Source organism: Taurulus bubalis (genome assembly GCF_910589615.1).
Source record: "Taurulus bubalis genome assembly, chromosome: 14".
In the NCBI taxonomy this organism is placed as follows: domain Eukaryota; kingdom Metazoa; phylum Chordata; class Actinopteri; order Perciformes; family Cottidae; genus Taurulus; species Taurulus bubalis.
Genome location: NC_136602.1, coordinates 1,381,604 through 1,402,538, shown reverse-complemented (window position 1 = coordinate 1,402,538; position 20,935 = coordinate 1,381,604). Strand labels below are relative to the sequence as shown.

At 43.1% G+C, this 20,935-nt stretch overlaps 1 protein-coding gene across 1 annotated transcript; it reads right to left on the bottom strand.

The window, feature by feature from the left end:
- Positions 1 to 7,453: 7,453 nt before the first annotated feature.
- Positions 7,454 to 14,045, bottom strand: thumpd2 (THUMP domain containing 2). The gene is made up of 11 exons (XM_079230192.1): positions 13,888 to 14,045; positions 12,131 to 12,269; positions 11,446 to 11,736; positions 11,235 to 11,362; positions 11,082 to 11,159; positions 10,627 to 10,679; positions 10,001 to 10,088; positions 9,703 to 9,774; positions 8,847 to 8,961; positions 8,528 to 8,648; positions 7,454 to 8,239 (listed from the first exon to the last, which is right to left on the bottom strand). Exons 1-11 carry the CDS (start codon positions 13,996 to 13,998, stop codon positions 7,795 to 7,797), a joined length of 1,641 nt encoding a protein of 546 aa, XP_079086318.1. The 5' UTR covers positions 13,999 to 14,045; the 3' UTR covers positions 7,454 to 7,794.
- Between the last annotated feature and the right edge of the window lie 6,890 nt (positions 14,046 to 20,935).

Sequence of the window (20,935 nt, the reverse complement as noted above, 5' to 3'; positions counted from 1 at the left end):
TGTGTGTGTGAGAAAGAGAGAGAGTTTCTGTGTGTGTGTGAGAGAGCGAGAGAGAGTTTCTGTGTGTGAGAGAGAGAGAGTGTGTGAGAGAGAGTGTTTCTGTGTGTGTGTGTGAGAGAGAGTGTTTCTGTGTGTGTGTGAGAGAGAGTGTGTGTGAGAAAGAGAGAGAGTGAGAGTTTCTGTGTGAGAGTGTGTGTGTGAGAGAGAGAGTGTTTGTGTGTGTGTGTGTGTGTGAGAGTGAGAGTGAGAGAGAGTGTGTGTGAGAGAGAGAGAGTGTGTTTCTGTGTGTGTGAGAAAGAGAGAGTTTCTGTGAGAGAGAGTGTGTGTTTGTGAGTTTCTATGTGTGTGTGCGTTTCTGTGTGTGTGCGTGTGTCAGAAACACTTTAAAATAGAGCGTGACGCTGTGTGTTTAGTCAACATTAGAGAGAAAACGGTTATTCTGGTTCCTTCACTTCTTCAACGTTTCATCCTTCGTTCATTTAGAAAATAAAAGCTGTTGATGCTGAGCGTTAAAGACGTAACGATTAATAACACCCACTAAACGCTGTGACTCACTCTGTAGGTACTCATGTACAATGAGTCAATAATTACAATCCTAACACATAAATACATAACACTAAATGAACACGGACCGGTTCCCCTTCAAAATAAAAGCAGACCACCTTGCAGTGTCACTGACAACCACAGGCCGTGCCGAAGGGGGATTTCAAAATAAAAGCCCTCAGAAATGTCATAAAGGCAACGAGTTTCCCTCTTAACACTAGTACGATCATACGCATCAAAGGGTTAAATAATACACGTTACTTAGAGATATCTATATATATCTATATCTATCTATATCTATATATATATATATATATATAGATATAGATAGATATAGATATATATCAGTGGCGAGCCGTGGATTTCCTACCTGCGTTTTCAATCAGCTGTTTAACAGTTTTATAAAACTTTTCAATGGAAACTTCTGTTGACAGACCATAAAGCAGGGGACGCTTCAGGGCGGGGCTAAAGGTGATTGACAGGTCGACACCAGAGACGTATACAGCGTCTCTACATTGCTCCTCCTCAGTCCATATATGGTCACTTCCTGTTCGCTGGTTGCCAAAAAAACAAGATGGCGACGCCAAAGTCGTCCACCTCTTATAATAATAGTCGATGGAGAAAACATTCAATGTACTGGACGACTTCCTGGACTCATTTTGGTTCAGTTCCAAAACTCAGCAGTTTGATTTGGCTTCTACGCCTGTGATAGGCCGTGTGTGTATGTGTGTGTGTGTGTCACACACTCAGCATACACCTCGGTGTGGCGTTTCTCTCTCTCCTCTCTCGACCGTGAGAAGAGGAAACAAAGCAGCGCTCAGCTGGAGCTGAACTCTGCAGCGACGGCGAGAAGCGAGACGCGACCTTTGCTTTGCTCCAGAGGTCGTTTATGTCTCCTGAACCCGACGTCCACATTACTGACACACACCATTCATTCAGTTTCCTTTGAGCCACTAAGAGGTGAACAAGCATCCTTGTATTTGTCTAAATGTGGCGGTACAACTCTGCCGCTTGTTTTTCCCAGAATGCTCAGCCATTAACAGCCCTAAGAGGGGAACAGGTGAGGCGGAAAGTGGCTTTAATTAGCACATCTGTCTCTCTGCAAAATAACCAGTCGCTCAAGCAAAACACACACACACACACACACACACACACACACACACACACACACACACACACACACACACACACACACACACACACACACACACACACACACACACACACACACACACACACACACACACAGGTAATGTAAAGCAGGCTGTGAGGAAAGGAGAGCAGACGCTTTCAGCTCCTTACAGGAACACAGGCTTTTCAAAATAAACTTCCGTCTCCCGTCAGGTTTCCGGCAACAAAACCACTGACGGAAAAGATCGTCGTTTTGGTTCAAATAACTACCGAAGTGCAAGAGTTACGCGACACGGGTTCGGCCCTCCTGGTCTTTACACTTCCTCGCCCGTCGGCGGCTGAGACCGGGCGAGTCGTTTGGGAACATTCCTGAAACGACGGCTGAAGCTGCCGTCTCAGCTCCAAAAGCAGCGTCGGAAATACACGAGGGCAAAACTGCCCCTAAGGAATATAACTTTGGCCCTGATATCACCAGGAGGGGGCCAACAAATGCCCCCATAATTTCCTCTAATAATAATAAATAAATATAATTTGGAATTATACAAAAAGAAAGAAAAAAGTTATAATTGTTAATAGTTGTTTTAAAAAAATGTAGTAACAATAAATTACCACAAAGAAATAAGAATAAAATTGAATATGATTGTCTGAATTATGTTAATCTGTTTTAAAAAAAATCTAAGAAAACACTTTGACTACTGCCTAAGAGTCTTATTGCTACCATTTGATGACAATTGCTCATATACTGTAAGCATGAATGACTATATTTATTATTTTGAACAACGGTTAAATGTTATTAGTCGGTGGGAAAAATAAAATAAATGTAAATGTCCGACCCTGACCCAAAGTGACGTGTTTTGAGCAGCGATGGCGTCTACATTTAGTGAGGGCCCGTGAAGTTACACACCACACACTTTCACACACTCCTGCTATACACACAGTGTGTGTGTGTGTGTGTGTGTGTGTGTGTGTGTGTGTGTGTGTGTGTGTGTGTGTGTGTGTGTGTGTGTGTGTGTGTGTGTGTAGCAGGAGTGTGCAGTCCAAACAGACGAATAATGAACGTTGTCGCCGCCGTTGATTGATCGTGAGCATGTTTCCTCAGAGGCATTCGGTTGCTATTAAACAAACATGTATCGCCCTCCATCACATGAGCACACGCTCCAGAAATAGGACGCGACTGTGTGTGTGAGCGCGGTGCCAAAGACGTCCTGCAAGATGGCAGCAGGACGAGCACAACGCCACGTCTGTTCGCCTCTCACACGCTCTCTGGGCTGCTCAGAAACATGACAGCACGACGCTCATTCAGGAAATTATGGTTTATTTATTGGGTCGCAAAAAAAGCCAATAAGGTGAAATCAAGTGGTGGAATACAGAATATGGGTCCGGTGTTTAAATCCCTCTCGTACGGTCACGGCAATAATAAATACATGCTAATAAATCCACATTGATTAGCTGCAGAGGAGCCTAAACGCCGCCTGGTTGAGAGGAATTTAATGAAAGGGATCCTGACGACTGACAAAAGTTATTGATACGTCACTGAACACATAAACTAACTAAACTAAACTAACAGTCACCAACTGGAACTCTGCAAACAGAAACCAGGATAGTGGACAGCCATGAAAACAGGATGGTTCTGGGCCAGCAGCTGTTAATTGTGACGCTGCAGCCATTTGTGCATGTGTGTGTCAATGTGTGTTACAATACAATCATCTGGTTGTGTGTGTTGTGCTGCAGGACTAGTGGGAAACAATAGGACATGAACACACACACACACACACACACACACACACACACACACACACACACACACACACACACACACACACACACACACACACACACACACGGAGGAAGTGAAGATTCCTGCATTCCTGCAACACGGTTGCCCAGCTGTGCCACACACACACACTTCTTGTATTAAATACATTAGAAGTGTATTTATACACAGAAAACCTCATAATATCACTTAAATTAGATTAGATTTCAATACATTTTAAAAAGGGGGTTTGAATGAGAAGCTCCTCCCACATAAAGACCAAATATACAGTGTCCTCCTGTTATTTCAATTTCTACTGTTTACACACTTTACATTCCCTAAATGAGCGCGTCATATGTGGGATAGTTGACTTCCTGTGCTTTGTTTCTAGAGCGCACACTGCCACCGAAATTGATTTGTCATTAACTGATCTCTTTCCCCGCTGAAGGCCGTCCTCCACTTCCTCAACGCCACCGTCACCTTGAGGAGCACGAGGCCGTCGTCCTCTTTAACAACTCCAGGTACGTCAGAGCCTGTGTTGGTAGACACTCCGTACAGAAGAACCCACGGAGCAGGTTCTCACTAGACATATTCATTCTGTCCATTCTGGCATCTAGTGATGCAGCTTACACCACACACTGAAGTCTATGCTTCATGTGTTGAAGCTGCATTCTCTCTCCTGACCACCAGGGGGTGACTCCTCTGGTTGTATAGAAGTCCATGCTTCATGTGTTAAAGCTGCATTCTCTCTCCTGACCACCAGGGGGTGACTCCTCTGGTTGTATAGAAGTCTATGCTTCATGTGTTAAAGCTGCATTCTCTCTCCTGACCACCAGGGGGCGACTCCTCTGGTTGTATAGAAGTCTATGCTTCATGTGTTAAAGCTGCATTCTCTCTCCTGACCACCAGGGGGCGACTCCTCTGGTTGTATAGAAGTATATGCTTCATGTGTTAAAGCTGCATTCTCTCTCCTGACCACCAGGGGGCGACTCCTCTGGTTGTATAGAAGTCTATATAAATGACTCTACTTCTCTTGATTTATTCCCTCAGTAAACATTGTAAACATGAGTTTATGTCTCAATCTCTAGTTTCAAGTCTTCTTCAATACAGCATGATGTTCATTTACGGTTCTCGCCTTCAGCCACTCGCTCCTCCTGCTCTTCCCTGAAAGAGGACAGGACACTTTGGTTCCTGATCAAACGTTCCTATGCGAGGTGCAGGTTCTCGCGGAGCGGTAGAACCAAATATAGTGCTACCCCGGTGCTCAAAAGGACATCCTTTGATCCGGGAGGTTTCAAGGTTGGAGCCCCAAAGCGTCCTTCAACAAAACCCCGTCAGCTACACAAGAACTGCAGCGACCAGAACATCGTGTGTTCAGAACCGTGAGTCTGCAACCAGGAGAGAGACGGAACTGGAACTAGAACACACGAGATTAGCTGCAGCAGGGAGGGATGCAAGATGGAACACACACACACACACACACACACACACACACACACACACACACACACACACACACACACACACACACACACACACACACACACACACACGTGTGTATTTACCATAAAGAGCCGAGAGGTTAACCAAACACCACGAGTCTCATTACAGTGTTTAATGAACTTCCAGAAGCCACAAGCCCCGCCCCCACACCAGAAGCCCCGCCCATACACCAGAAGCCCCGCCCACACACCGCGGAGGAGTCAAAGGCTTCTGCAGCACCAACAACCAGGACTTTAGATGTTCATCCTGACCGATCAGCAGATAAACACTGACGCTACGTCTCAAACGTCCTGCGTCTGTTCTTCACACTTGTTATGCTTCACGGTATTTATGGATCTGATACTGAGAGTACGGCTCCCCAACAGGGACACCTTCATGTCCTGCAGCTGTCTGTGATATTTGATCAATGTTGCACGGCCGTGTTGTCTTGAAACATGTTAGTATTTCTACGCAGCATTTAATAATCATAGTAATAATAATAATAATAATAATAATAATAGTGCTGATGCCCCGTGTGACTGGTGGAGTCTGGCTGCTGCCTTGATAAGAACATAACATGTAAAACAACTTTTTTTTTTTTTTTTGTTCTCCTGGCGACTGGATGTACTGGTGGCTGGTTCTACTGGTGACTGCTGGTTCTACTGGTGACTGCTGGTTCTACTGGCAACTGCTGGTTCTCCTGGTGACTGGATGTACTGGCGGCTGGTTCTACTGGCGACTGCTGGTTCTACTGGCGGCTGGTTCTACTGGTGACTGTTGGTTCTCCTGGTTCTACTGGTTCTACTGGCAGCTGTCGGTTCTACTGGCGGCTGGATGTACTGGTGGCTGGTTCTACTGGTGGCTGGTTCTCCAGGTACTGCTGGTTCTACTGGTGGCTGGTTCTCCAGGTACTGCTGGTTGTACTGGCGGCTGGTTCTTCTGGTGACTGGATGTACTGGTGGCTGGTTCTACTGGTGGCTGGTTCTACTGGTGGCTGGTTCTACTGGTGGCTGGTTCTACTGGTTCCCCAGCTGTCAGTCCCTCTCACGGACTGAAGCTCCCCGACATCTCGACACCAAACAGTGTGTTCCCTGTTAGCTCCTAGCTGCTAGCAGCTAGCTAGCATCGAGCTAGCGTCTTGTTATATTCCTCATTATCGGACCAATAATTAAACTATTAATCATTAAACATGACGCCAGAGCGCGTGAACACGCAGCCCGGGACCCCCGTCCCGTGAGCCCCCTGACCCCCACCCCTTTACCTTGTACACATCTCCGTACGTGCCGCTTCCGATCCGCTGGATCAGCTCGAAGTCCTCCTGCGGGTTCCTCCGGGACAGGTCCCCGCTGGAGGTCATCGTTTCCCGCAGCCTGTGTGTCACTGAGCCGGGCTTCTTGTTGACGAACCACCGGACGACGTACAGGGGACGGATATTATCGTTAAAGAGAATTAAAAACAACAACAACAACAACAATACGGCGTCAGAAAACCCCAGCCCGAGTCCACTGTGGCTCCAACATGGCCGCCGCTGCGCAGTGAGCATGCGCAGTGGACATCATGGCGTAGCCTCTAAGCAGAGGGAGAGATGGAGCCGTGATGCGACGGGATGCTTGTTTTTAATACAGAAATGTGGTGAAAAGACTTCAGAACACAGAAAATAGCACAAATCACATGTTCATTTATCTTTGCAGAAGAAAAAAAAACAGTTTATTATTATTATTTTTAACCATATTGAGCAATCAGAATCAGATTTATTGGAATTTGACTCCAGATGTGCCGTTGCTCTCAACGTACACACACAGACAAAATAAACAACAACAAAACAACACAAAGAACAACAAACGGACTTCTCTGTCATCACTGTCAGCTCGTTGTTGTTTTCTAATCTGCATATTCACACATACTGGGGGAGGAATGGACCACTAAGCTGCACGGCCTCATCTGGCCCAGTCAAACTGGGCTAAGCGGGGCTGAAGGGCGGCAGATGGCGACATTGTGACGGGACGCGTCACTAAAGTAATGTTGCAGAAAACTTCACAGTCCCCAAAGAGTTTAAGGAGAGCGATACGCCTTAATGCTGGCCAACAGAATGCTAAGAAGTGTCGTCTGCAATAAGTCTACACACTCTATTAGTCACACAGAGGAGGCACGTTGGTGCTCTAGCGTCTCTTCTCGTGGGAGGACACAACAACTCCATAACAATAATCCACTCGTCGGGTTTCAGATTAATTAAGTGTAGGATAGGAGGATGGTGGATTACTGTCCAGGCCCACAGGGGCCCAATGTGTCAGGGGCCTCTTATGCTTCACCTATAAAATGTCCCTCAAAGAGACTCCCAACGACTGTGAAGAGGCCAAAACAACCAAGAGTCATAAAACGACTAAAAAGACAACGCTGCACAAAATGGTGCAAAATAACCACGTAAAAATAAAAATAAAGAACCAAAACACTTACAAAGAGACTAAACCATCAACACGAAGAGGCCACACAGCTGAAAGGTCTGGGTGTCTGGAATGACTCACAACACACAACTCAATGGTCCAAAATATATTGATTTATTCGTATTATTTGCAATTTAACATTGAACATTAAAAAGTAATTCAGGTTGATTCAGGCAATTAAAGTAGAAACAGACATGCTTTTTGTTTAAGTAAGGACTGTAATGGCGGCAGAATGAAGACTCAGTCAGTGTGTTGATCCCCTATGAGCGTTCATTTAAAACAACACACACACACACACACACATACACACACATACACACACACACACACACACACACACACACACACACACACACACACACACACAGAGAGATGCTTGCACTTTAGTTCTGGCATTCCAGCACTAACAGAGAGAAGAGTCAGATTACGCTGAAGTCACTTCCTTCATGGCCGATCCTCCGTCTTCACGTATTGATGGATGAGTCCGTCGATCGCGCCCAAACTCACTCTCACAGTCTGCCGGTGCTCCAGAGAGCGGCGAGGCCCAGACCGAGGCCCCGCCTCCAGAGAACCAGCCCGAGGCCCCGCCTCCAGAGGCCCAGACCGAGGCCCCGCCTCCAGAGAACCAGCCCGAGGCCCCGCCTCCAGAGGCCCAAACCGAGGCCCCGCCTCCAGAGGCCCAGACCGAGGCCCCGCCTCCAGAGAACCAGCCCGAGGCCCCGCCTCCAGAGGCCCCGCCTCCAGAGGCCCCGCCTCCAGAGGCCCAGACCGAGGCCCCGCCTTCAGGGCCGGTGCCGGTCCAGACTCCTCCCGGGACAGAAGGGCTTTCAGGAGACAAGACAGCTGAGGACTCAGAAGGAGAACCAGGGTTCCCCCGACACAGAGGACCCTAGAACACACACACACACACACACACACACACACACACACACACACACACACACACACACACGTTGCAGTCGTTACAATCATGCTCTTTTCTGACTTTACCGGGAAAAAAATATATAATTTATTGATAAAAAAATACAAAATAAGTGATTTTTACTTAAAAATAATGGGACAAAAATGTTAAATTATCTTCTTTTTTATTATACAGTTGAGGATCTAATCACACAGCACATATGATCTGATTCGCTGAATCGTCCTGAAAGAGACACACACACACACACACACACACCTCTCCATCTCCGTGAGGATGAGTGGCAGGTTGGCGGCCATGTTTGTTTTGGTGCCGAACTTCCTGCCAAACGGCAAGTCACAGACGACCGCGTCCACACTGGAGCTGGGCAGAGGCAGCACTGCACACGCACACGCATGCGCACACACACACACACACACACACACACACACACACACACACACACACACACAAAATATCTGTAAATGATGAATATAAATTAGGAACACAAAACTGTAGTTTGATTTTAGCTTCTTTGTGAGAGACACACATTCATAAGGTTATAGTAATATAATAGTTTCCAGTAAAGAGTTCTCACTCATCGACGAGGCTTTCAGCAGCTGTATCCTGTTCTGCAGCGCTGCAAACGCTACGTTCTCATTGGCCCGCTGCAGCTGTCCGTCATCGATGTCCGAACCCAGAAAGCACGCTGCCTGAAAGTACGAGAGAGGAGTGTATTCAGTATATATATATATATATATATATATATATATATATATATATATATATATATATATATATATTACTAGAAGGTACACGCTTTGTATCCACATGTACTCTTGTTTACGTCAAGTATAACATTTCATGTTTCTATTGTACATGTATGAATATATCATATATCAAATCAAATGTTTTCTTTATATTAACGATACACGTGAAACAAACAGTTTAACAACTAGAGAATATGCATTTAAAAAATAATATATATATTTTTAATATTGAAATGATATATATATTTAAATATATATATATTTTTAAATTCAAATATAAATTGTTTTAATCATATAATTTATTTAAATATATAAAATAATGTATGTATTTGTTGATTCAACTTTGAAATAAATACATGTGAAACAAACTGAGAATAAATATATATATATATATATATATATATATATGTATATATATATATTCTCAGTTTGTTTGTTTCACATGTATTTATTTTGGTTCAGTCGTTGGTTCTCAGTAATGTTTTTTAAAGGTTTTATTATATTTCTTTAATATATATATTTTTTTTTTCTTAATGTTTTAATATATTTGTTTAAAAAAGTTTTTTTTTTTTTTTTAATATATTTAAAAAATATATTAAAACCTGAAGAAAAACATAAGAACTGAGAACCAACGCCTGAACCAAAGTGAAGTAGAAGCTGCAGTGTTTCCCAGGTGATGATGACCTGGTGCTCCTGGGCTGCTTCTATCAGGATGCTTCCCACTCCACACATCGGGTCCAGCACACAGGAGCCGGGCTGGAGGTCACACAAGGTCACGCACACACGTGTTATATCTGCTTCACACAACAATGAGCACATGTAATGAGTCTGACCCTGGTTTTAGAGAAAGAAACAGAAAACTGCAACAGGCATCGAGTTAATCACAGATTAGTGTTAATCAGAGTTTAGTAGTGAGTAGTGTGTGTGTGCATGTGTGTGTGTGTGCATGTGTGCGTGTGTGTGTGCATGTGTGTGTGTGTACCTGTATCTGAGCCAGAGAGGCCATGGCCCAGGCCACAGTGGACCGGAGTCCTGTGGTCTTCATGTAGCTCCGGTTAGCGAGCGGCAAGCTGCAGGAGACGAGTAACGTATGGTTATTACAATAATGAATAACTTATGATTATTAAAATAATGAATAACTTAGGGTTATTACAATGATGAATAACTTATGATTATTAAAATAATGAATAACTTAGGGTTATTACAATGATGAATAACTTAGGGTTATTACAATAATTGATAACATATGATTATTACAATAATGAATAACTTATGGTTATTACAATAATGAATAACTTATGATTATTAAAATAATGAATAACTTATGATTATTACAATAATTGATAACATATGGTTATTACAATAATGAATGACTTATGATTATTACAATAATTGATAACATATGGTTATTACAATAATGAATAACTTATGATTATTAAAATAATGAATAACTTATGATTATTAAAATAATGAATAACTTATGATTATTAAAATAATGAATAACTTATGATTATTAAAATAATGAATAACTTAGGGTTATTACAATAATTGATAACATATGATTATTACAATAAAGAACACTGGTCCCAGAGTGAAAGAGCGCTTCACCTGGTCAAAGGAAAGCCCAACAGGAAGTGGTCATCGCTCAGAGAGACGTTCACCTTCAGGGAAAACAAACAGTTATCCATCAATACTGTAGTATTTTTACAATGTATTGATTTTTACGTTTGTATTATTATTAGTTATTATATTAATACATGGTTTTACACCAGACCTCTCAGAAAATATTGATGTTTTTAAAACAGAAACTAAATGTACTACTGGTGTTTATGAACGTTGTGTTTTCTATTGATTTTACACTTTTTTAGCATTCATACATTTTTCATTTCTTATTTAACTTTGCTCAAATGTTGTGTTTTATTGATTTATACATTTTTCTTCACTTCATTTGATGTGAATCGTCGCCGTCTTGTCAATCATTTGAAAAGACACCTTTAGTTGCGTTTAATTAGTTTAAGCTGCTTCTCAACACGTGAAGGTTCTCCGCAGTGACGGCGCTTCACCTCCAGCTGAGGGTTCTTCAGGTCCGCCTTCCAGCCCAGCAGCCGGCTCAGACCTCCTCCGACCACTCTGCTCACCTCCTGAGGAGAAACACGTCTTTATTCAGCAGCCAGGAGCGTCTCAACGTGCTCTTCTTAGCGTGTTGCCGTGTTTACCTGCGAGCTGAAGCAGCGGGACAGGGCGCCGGTGCACTTGCAGCTGACCCTGAAGGAGAGCGGGGCTGCTGGGTCCGGAGGGTCCGGAGGGTCCGGAGGGTCCGGGCCGCCGGGCCGCTTCACTTCATCTACACGACAAAAACTAAATAAATGAATCAGCAAACGTAAATATTGTTGGATTCAAACAGAACAAAATAACTCATGTGAAGACCTTGATGCAGGTCTTCCCTCCGGTCCACATGGAGGTCTCGGGCCAACAGACCCGTCTCCGGGGCTCCTCTTCCTCCGTCGTCTTCTTCGCAGCGTCTCTTTCCCTCAGAAGACTCCTTTTCTTCCTCCTCCCTCTTCCTCTTCGGGGCTTCATCTCCACAAGCTCCTCTGCTCGCCTCCTGCGGCCTCCGGCCCGCCAGCTCCCCCTGCAGGCGGCTCCAGGTCGCTGCAGCGCCGGCCCACTGAGCGGCGTCGCCCAGCACCCTGGACCGAAGCACCGCGGCGGCTTTCGCTACGGACATCACAGAGGAGACTACAGGTCAACACATACATGGCAATCAGGCAATCTACTGTTATAATAATAGTTATAATAGTAATTCTCTCTGTGTAAATAATATTTCAGCTATTGTGGATTCTTTACTGTTTTTTATTAGTTTCTGTTATTGCTTATTTATAATACTGGTTTTGATCTTGTTTCTTTTCACCATGTCTCTTTTTGAGAGATTAAAAGAGTCATCTGGTTGGGTTTGAGCTGATGAATACTAATGAACAGACACCAGAGCTAAAAGACATGCAGTGTAATCACTAATAGATGTATTCCTCTCTCTCTCTCATGTATATATATATATATATATATATAAATATATATATATATATATATATATATATATATGTGTGGTACCTACCTGGGCCGCCGCGGCCCGGCAGACGCACCGGAGCGTCTCGCCTCAGCAGCAGGAAGAGCCGCTCTGCAGCCTTCAGCTCACAGACGCTGAGGATGCCGGCGGAGGAGCTGAACAGAACTTTACCGGCCGTCTGACACACCTGGACACACGGGGAGGAGTTTAACATCCAAATGACTAAAAACACCAATACTTTGGGATTTGTCCTTCCTATTTGATTCGTAAGGCTAAATTAAGAAATAAATAGTTATAAATGAAAGCTGTGACTAAACTAACTGAGTAAAAGAAGCAACACAATGGCAATATAAAGTCAGCAATTAGACATGTTGGTAAAAGTACAAAAGTATTAGCATCAATATATAGAAGTAGTACTTTATTTTGTCCAATTCAAAAGAATGTATATTATATTATTGGATCATAACTATACTTCATGTTTTACTAAGCCGTTTGAGTATATTATTACTTCTCATTATGCATATATATTAACTACATGGAGTTTAATACTTTTTTTAATGATATTATATATGTATAATCCCTATATTTTTACTTCTGCACTATTGTAATTTATTTATATTAAATATGTAGGAGGGAGCCTGAGATCTAAGATTAGAATTACTAGAGACCACTTCTCTGTTAATGTGGTCATCCATAGTGGAGCTGGTAAATGTGAGACTCATCTAATTTATTTATATTCATAAATATCGTTACAATTATTTAATTAATTTTGATATAAAACATTCTTAATGTATGTGTTGATTAAACTGAAACTTTTATTTCTCACCGAAATGAATGAGAAAACTTTGAATTGCCAGCGACAACTTCTCTGTTAATGTGAACATCAATATTGTAGCTGGAAAATGTGTGATTTATTTATTTACATATCATTTTTAAATATATATATATATATATTTCAAAATATATATTTTTATTATATACTGTATATGTTTTTCTTAATATATATATATAATTTTCTTAATATATATATATATATATATACACAACATGTTTTGTCTCATCAAATATATATATATATCTTTAAAAAAGATATATATATTCACATACACACAGACATTTATGTATATACAATGTTTTATTTTTGTATTTATATATAAATCATATAATTATTATATATCATTTTTAAATATATTTTTTCAAAATATATATATAATTTTTTTATATAAAAAATTGTTATATTTAAAATATATATAAATGTGTTATATATATAAAAATATAAATGTTTCATATATATGCATACATACAGATTCATTTCTTATATCTAATATATATATATATATATATATATATATATATATATATATATATATATATATTTACACACACAATATTATTATATATCATTTTCAATATATATTTTTCAATATATATATATATATGTAAAACAATGTTTTTTATATATATTAAAAAAAAAAATATATATATATATATAATATGTTATATACATACACACATACATTTATTTATATACAGTTTTTTTTATATATATATATCTATTTGGTTTAAATTATATATATATTTTTTAATGATTTATATATTTATCGATTCAACTTAAAAAAGAAAAACAACACGCAACGTGAATAAATAAAAGTTCCCAAAGAGCACGAGGTGGAGTGTAAATATATAAATTAATATTTCATAAGCACAAAGTGGACCGTTGTAAACCGGAAGTTCCGTAACGTTTATTCGGCTCGCGCGGGACTTCTGGCGGCCGTTAACCGTCCGTCTCCCCCGCCGTGACTCACGTCTTCCGCCGCCAGCTTCTCCTTCACCTCGGCCAGGAGGAACCGCTCCATCCCGCTGCCGGCGGTGCAGTAGTACCGGACCAAGCCGCCGGTTGGGCCCGGATCACTCATCGTGCTCCACACGGAGGTCAGTGTCCAGCGGCGCTCGTTTCTGTCACCTCTTCTCCCCGAGAGACGCCATGTTGGCTCGTTTGCCTACACCGGAAGCGGAACTGCGTCATCGGGCTGCAGTGGCTGGTGCCGGCCAGCAGGGGTCTCTCTCACACAGAGAGAAAGTCACTGCGGGAGTAAACTGGAAGACAGAAACAATCTGGACAATAATACAAACATGTATTATAGTATATGGCATTTAATATATATATATATATATATATATATATATATATATATATATATATATATATACTTTTTCATGTTAATTGTATTTGTAATAATGGAATGTGAATTTAATACAGCAACACAAAGTCCACAACAACAAGCCTTCATTTAATACTTGAAGTGAAAGCTCTTAGCGTGTGTGTGTGTGTGTGTGTGTGTGTGTGTGTGTGTGCCTGGGTTAACACACACACACACACACACACACACACACACACACACACTCTTACTTAATACTCAAATGCCTCGTTGCACACATTAGGTATTCAGACACACGCTTAAAAACAAGCTGAAAACGTGCATGCACATGAACTCACATTTAATCCACACTGGTTTCGGACACTTCGGACACACACAATACACACACACACACACACACACACACACACACACACACACACACACCTCAGAAACAAGTGCTTTCACAACTCTCACCCTTTTCCTTTTGGTAGAAATCCTCCCCCGTCTCCCTCTCACACGTTTTAATCTCCCTCTTTTCTCGGACACTTTAATGACCCGACAGGTTTAATCCCCGTACTTTACGTGATGAGCATGTTCTTGATGAGCAGTGTTCTGTGTCGTGAACCCTTCACACGCCGTCAGGCAGCGTCGCCTGTCAAGAGACCATGTTGAGTTATGGTAAAGTGCATATAATTTAATATATTTATAACGTACATATGTTCAAACACCAGCCAGCATCAGCTGGACGTCACTTTGTTTCCCACTGGAGCGACGTGCCATTTCTCACTTTGTGTATGAATATCCAAACAGCAACACGTCAGATTCATGCACACACTTATGAGGGAACATGTTTAATTTCCAAACGAGTAACTGAGTCTCAACAACTCTCGTGAACCGTTTTAACAACGTTTCCCACAGGCCTCAAATGCACCATCATGCTGAATGTGAAACATGAATTAGAGTGAATTCCTTTGTGACCTGACTGCTTCCCTCAGCTCTCATGCTGGACGTGTCCATGAGGACCGGAGACGTTCTTTCTCCTTCAGCTGCTGCTGAGCAACAGTTAGCTCCAGTGCTAAGTGAACGTAGCGTGATGCGTTACTGCTCATTACACCGGTTTATTCTCCACACCATGAATGACCAGGGGGAGAAACACGAAGCGGTTTCACAACTTCATCCTGGTGAATAGTTTTGAAGAGTTTTAAATAGATTTCATGGAGTTTTTAAAAAGGGACAACAATGTAAACGCTGCTTTAAAAAGTTTTCACACGAAAAGTTTCACCAACACTTTGATTCACTTAATTCAGAGACTTTGGTCTAAAAACTGCATCAAACTGTCAGAATCTATGAGAGGAAGAGGAGGAGGAGGAAGAAGATGAGGAGGAAGAAGATGAGGAGGAAGAGAGGAGGAGGAAGAGAAGGAGGAGGAGGAGAGGAAGTGAAGATGAGGGAGAGGAAGATGAGGAGAGGAGAGGAAGTGAAGAGGAGGAAGATGAGGAGGAGGAGAGAAAGTGAAGAAGAGGAGGAGGAAGATGAGGAGGAGAGGAAGTGAAGATGAGGAGGAGGAAGATAAGGAGGAAGACGAGGAGGAGAGGAAGTGAAGATGAGGAGGAGGAAGATGAGGAGAGGAGAGGAAGTGAAGAGGAGGAAGATGAGGAGAAGGAGAGGAAGTGAAGAGGAGGAGGAGAGGAAGTGAAGAAGAGGAGGAGGAAGATGAGGAGGAGAGGAAGTGAAGATGAGGAGGAAGACGAGGAGGAGAGGAAGTGAAGATGACGAGGAGGAGAGGAAGTGAAGAGGAGGAGATGTGTTTTTATTGTGTTTTTACAACACTTAAAACCTGCAATATAAAGGAGGAGGAAGAGGAGGATGAAGGTCGAGGTGATGAGCAGACATCACCGTGAGCTCAAACACACGGAGGTTCGGTTCCTTTGGTTTAAACACATAGAACCCAAAGAACGTCTCTCTGCAGAACATCAGAACATCAAAGACAGAAGAGTCGACCTCTCTCCATCAGCAAGGCTGCAGCTAGGGGGCGCTGCAGGTCTGCTGCTGCAGTCTGAGGCCGCCTTCACTGCAGCAGAGGAGGAGGAGGAGGAGGAGGAGGAAGAGGAAGAGCACAGCTCTCTGCAGCAGAGATGAGATGTGATGAAGTGTTAGGAGTTATTCTGCAAAACGTCTCGTCGATGAATGAAAGATTCTTGAGTTCAGAGACACAGAGACGTGTTTAAAGGTCAAAGGTCACCGTGAAGCCCAGAGGTGGAGCATGTGACTGTGTTGTTGTTATTGTTGTTTGTCATCACTCAGGAGACGGCTCATCATGGGCCAGCTGCTCTCATCAGAGGAGGAGCTTTCTCAGGCGACGGATGCGATTGGTTCCCTCCTCTACGACGCCATGCTGGGAGGCGGAGCCGTGCCCGACCTGGGCGTCGTCCACCCGCTGCTCCTGACCAATCACGACGAGAGCCTCGACTCCCGGGCCCGCCTCCAGGAGCACCTGAGACAGGTTGAAGATGAGAATAATAAAGAGACGGCGTTGGTTTCATCCTCTAAATGTGATCAGCCAGAAAGATGCTGCTCTATTAAAGTATTATAGTACTCTAATAAAGTAGTATAGTACTCTATTAAAGTATTATACCTCTATTAAAGTTTAAATCAATAAAATGTCCGAAAAGGAACAATACGATGACGAGAAAATGCAGTTTAAAGTTGTGTTTTTGTTTCTTCCGTCAGCTGCAGGCCGACGTTGGGAGCAAGGCTCCGGCGTACCTGAAGGATCTGATTGGCCGGCTGTCGTCCTTGTGGGAGGAGCCTCGGCTGGCCGGCCTGGTTGGTTTGGCGGTCACCGTGGTGATGGACGTGGCCTTCACGTCGGCCAAGAGGTCCACCGGGAGAGGAGGGGCGGAGTCACCGTCAGGGCAGGTAAGAGAGAATATTATATGTATTCATATTTAAAGTACAGAAGCCCTGAGAGGACAGGTAAGAGAGAATATTATATGTATTATATATATAACACAAGGTTGTGGTGAACTTGAGCCTCTAGTGACCAACATGAGTATTACAACAATAACACAATTTCAGCTGAGTAAATATGATATAATATATATATTATGATTTTTTGGTACGGTTTTTACAGATGAAAAAATAAAACCCTCCGGTTTCACAAATATAAAAAAAAAAGACCTTTTTTGTTCTTCGGTCATAAACTATTAATATTTGCAATAAGGCTGCTCATGAATACTTAAATCTGGCTTTTTGAACGCCACATGAAAGTGAAGCCCGTGCTCCTCCAGCAGAGGGTCATGGAGCTGCAGGAGGTGATGGAGGAGTACCTGAAGCGCTGCAGGATCCACCTGAGGGACCGGACCCGGCTGGTCCAGGACTCCGTGAGGCTGGAGGCCCGGCTGAGCCTCGCGCTGACCCGGCTGAAGGCCGGTCTGCTGGGGGGGTCCTGTGACTCCAGGTCTCTGAGGCACTGGGCCAGCGGGGCGGCCTTCCACACCCAGGTGCTGGTCCACCTGGCCGGGCTGCAGGGCCGGACCGAGCCGCTGGCTGCAGCCGCCGCGCTGGAGCAGTACGGGGAGGACCTCGGCCAGATCATACCTGCTTACAGGTAATATGTATATATATATATATAATACATATACACATGTGTGTGTGTGTGTGTGTGTGTGTGTCTGCTGCAGCTAGCGCTGACAACACTTTTTAATTTGTGCTTTTTGTGTTGTTTACTTGAGCTCAAACAGTGCAGGGCAGCACCCGAGGAGGCGCGATGGAAAACAGGTCTGACGGCGAGGGAACCCCTGCCTCTCCCATCAGCGCTCGCTGTTAGCTCGCGAGCTAGCGCTGTTAGCTCGCAAGCTAGCGCTGTTAGCTCGCCAGCTAGCGCTGTTAGCTCGCGAGCTAGCGCTGTGGAGGTGGTGGGAGAGGCTAGCTCGCACTGAACACTCGTGGAGGGGATTTGGGAATATTTCACGTGAATGTTGTACGTCTCTGCAACTGCTGCTAAATTTAGAATTGGAAAAATCCACAAATCAGCCGCACCAATAAATAAACCGCACGGCTCAAAGTTGAGGAAGAAGAAAAGAAAAAAGTATCGGCTTGTAACCCGAATTTTACGGTACAACTTGATGATGGTATCTGTAGGTTATTGTGATATATTATTGTGATATTAGATATTATATATATATATATATATATATATATATATATATATATATATATATATAAATGACAAAGATGGTCTGTCTCCTCCTCAGGCGCTACAAGGTGAGCACGGTGTGGGTGGTGAAGTGTCGGGGAGGGTTCCTGCCGTCATGTGACGAGGCGCTGGAGGACGGCGCCATGACGGGACTCTGTGTGACGGACAGAGAGACGGGGAAGAGCGCCAGCGTCCCTCTGGCCGCCATGACAGGTGGGCGGGGTCATGAACGACGTTTTACTGTCAATCATTCTGGATTATTTCCCTGTGATGGAGATATCGGCCGTAGAGATCCTCTTTTTAATAATTCCACGATTGACAAACGTCTCTTCCTAGAATAACGAACAATAATCATTAACGAGGACTTTTGAGAAGAGAAATTGATCTTTGTGGCCATGACAGGAATATGTTTTTCACTAACATTCTCCAGAGAGGAGCGCCTCCATCAGCCTGGACCTCATCACCTCAGATCAGTACGCCCAGGCCTACCTGCACCACCTGTTCTCCGCTGAGGGGCCTGTGGCGGCGCTGGAGAACTACTTCATCACGGCGGCCGAGGACCTGAGGAACCCGAGGAACCAGAGGACGGAACCGGGATGCAAGAACCAGACGGGGCAACGCGATGGAGAACATTTAGAAGACTTTGAGGGAGGACAAGGACCGGACAGAGGAGATGATGATGGAGGAGGAGGAGGAGAGGGAGGAGGAGAGGGAGGAGGAGGAGGAGGAGAAGGAGGAGGAGGAGGAGGAGGAAGAGGAGGAGGAGGAGGAGAAGAAGAAGGAGAGGGAGGAGGAGGAGGAGGAGGAGGAGGAGGAGAGGAAGAAGGAGATGGAGAAAGACAAGAGACAGGAGTGCGATCATAGAGAAGAAGGTTTTCATCTGATCGTCGTGGAGACGCAGACGGCCTCCAGAGCAACGAGTTCCTGAGGACAAACAAACAAACAAACAAACAACAATGTTCCACACAAACACAGCATTGTAACCGTGGGCTTCTTTCAAGGCGCCGGTGAAACAAAAGCAATACAAAAAATGTAAATACTTTATGATGCTTTTTATTTTTTATTCTGTCATTCCAATTGAAAAAGCGCAGAATGAAAAAATTGTTAAAAAAGTCTTTTTTATTTTCCAACACAAAAAAAAGTTTGGTATTTATATCATATCATTTATAAATTGTATCATAAAAATGTATCAATTGTATCATAAGAGTCAGAATAAATAAAACTGTTTTTCCCTTCCGTCCGTTTCATTGGTCAACGCTGTGAATATTTGATGTGACAATATGTTGACCCTAATAACTAATAAACAACTCTTGTTTACTTGAGAGACCGTTAAACTTTAACAACACGATTAGTATCAACAAGTTAACGCCCTCCTCGCCTCACGGTTGGCCATGTTTGCTGAAAGGGGGCGTGGCTCTACCGCCGGCCGCTTCAGACGATGTGGCGAGCTGTGATTGGCTTACAGACATCCAATCAGATAGCAGCTTGTATCCTCTCTGAACTCTTAAACCCATATTTGGTCGTGGATCCTCACGTTTATATTTATATCTGATATTAAAGCCGGAGAGAGTTTCTTCCCCACATCAAAGTCACGCTACTCGAGGAAAATAGACTCAAGTCTCACGGCTGCTCGAGCTTTTTGTCCCTCCTGGATGTGAACAACAACGACAACAACAACGACAACGACAACAACGACAATGACAACAACGACAATGACAACAATGACAACAACGACAATGACAACAACGACAATGACAACAACGACAATGACAACAACAACAATGACAACAACGACAATGACAACAACAACGACAATGACAACAATGACAACAACAACGACAATGACAACAACGACAATGACAACAACAACGACAATGACAACAACGACAATGACAACAACGACAACAACAACAATGACAACAACGACAATGACAACAACGACAATGACAACAACAACAATGACAACAACGACAATGACAACAACAATGACAAGGACAACAACAACGACAATGACAACAACAACAATGACAATAACAACAACAACAATGACAACAACGACAATGACAACAACAACAACGACAATGACAACAACAACGACAATGACAACAACGACAATGACAACAATAACAATGACAACAACGACAATGACAACAACAACGACAATGACAACAATGACAACAACAACGACAATGACAACAATGACAACAACAACGACAATGACAACAACGACAATGACGACAACAACAACAATGAGAACAACGACAATGACAACAACAACAACGACAATGACAACAACAACGACAATGACAACAACGACAATGACAACAATGACAAGGACAACAACAATGACAATGACAACAACAACAATAACAACAACAACAATGACAACAACGACAACAACAACAATGACAACAACAACAATGACAACAACGACAATGACAACAACAACAACGACAACAACAACGACAATGACAACAACGACAATGACAACAACAACAATGACAATGACAACAA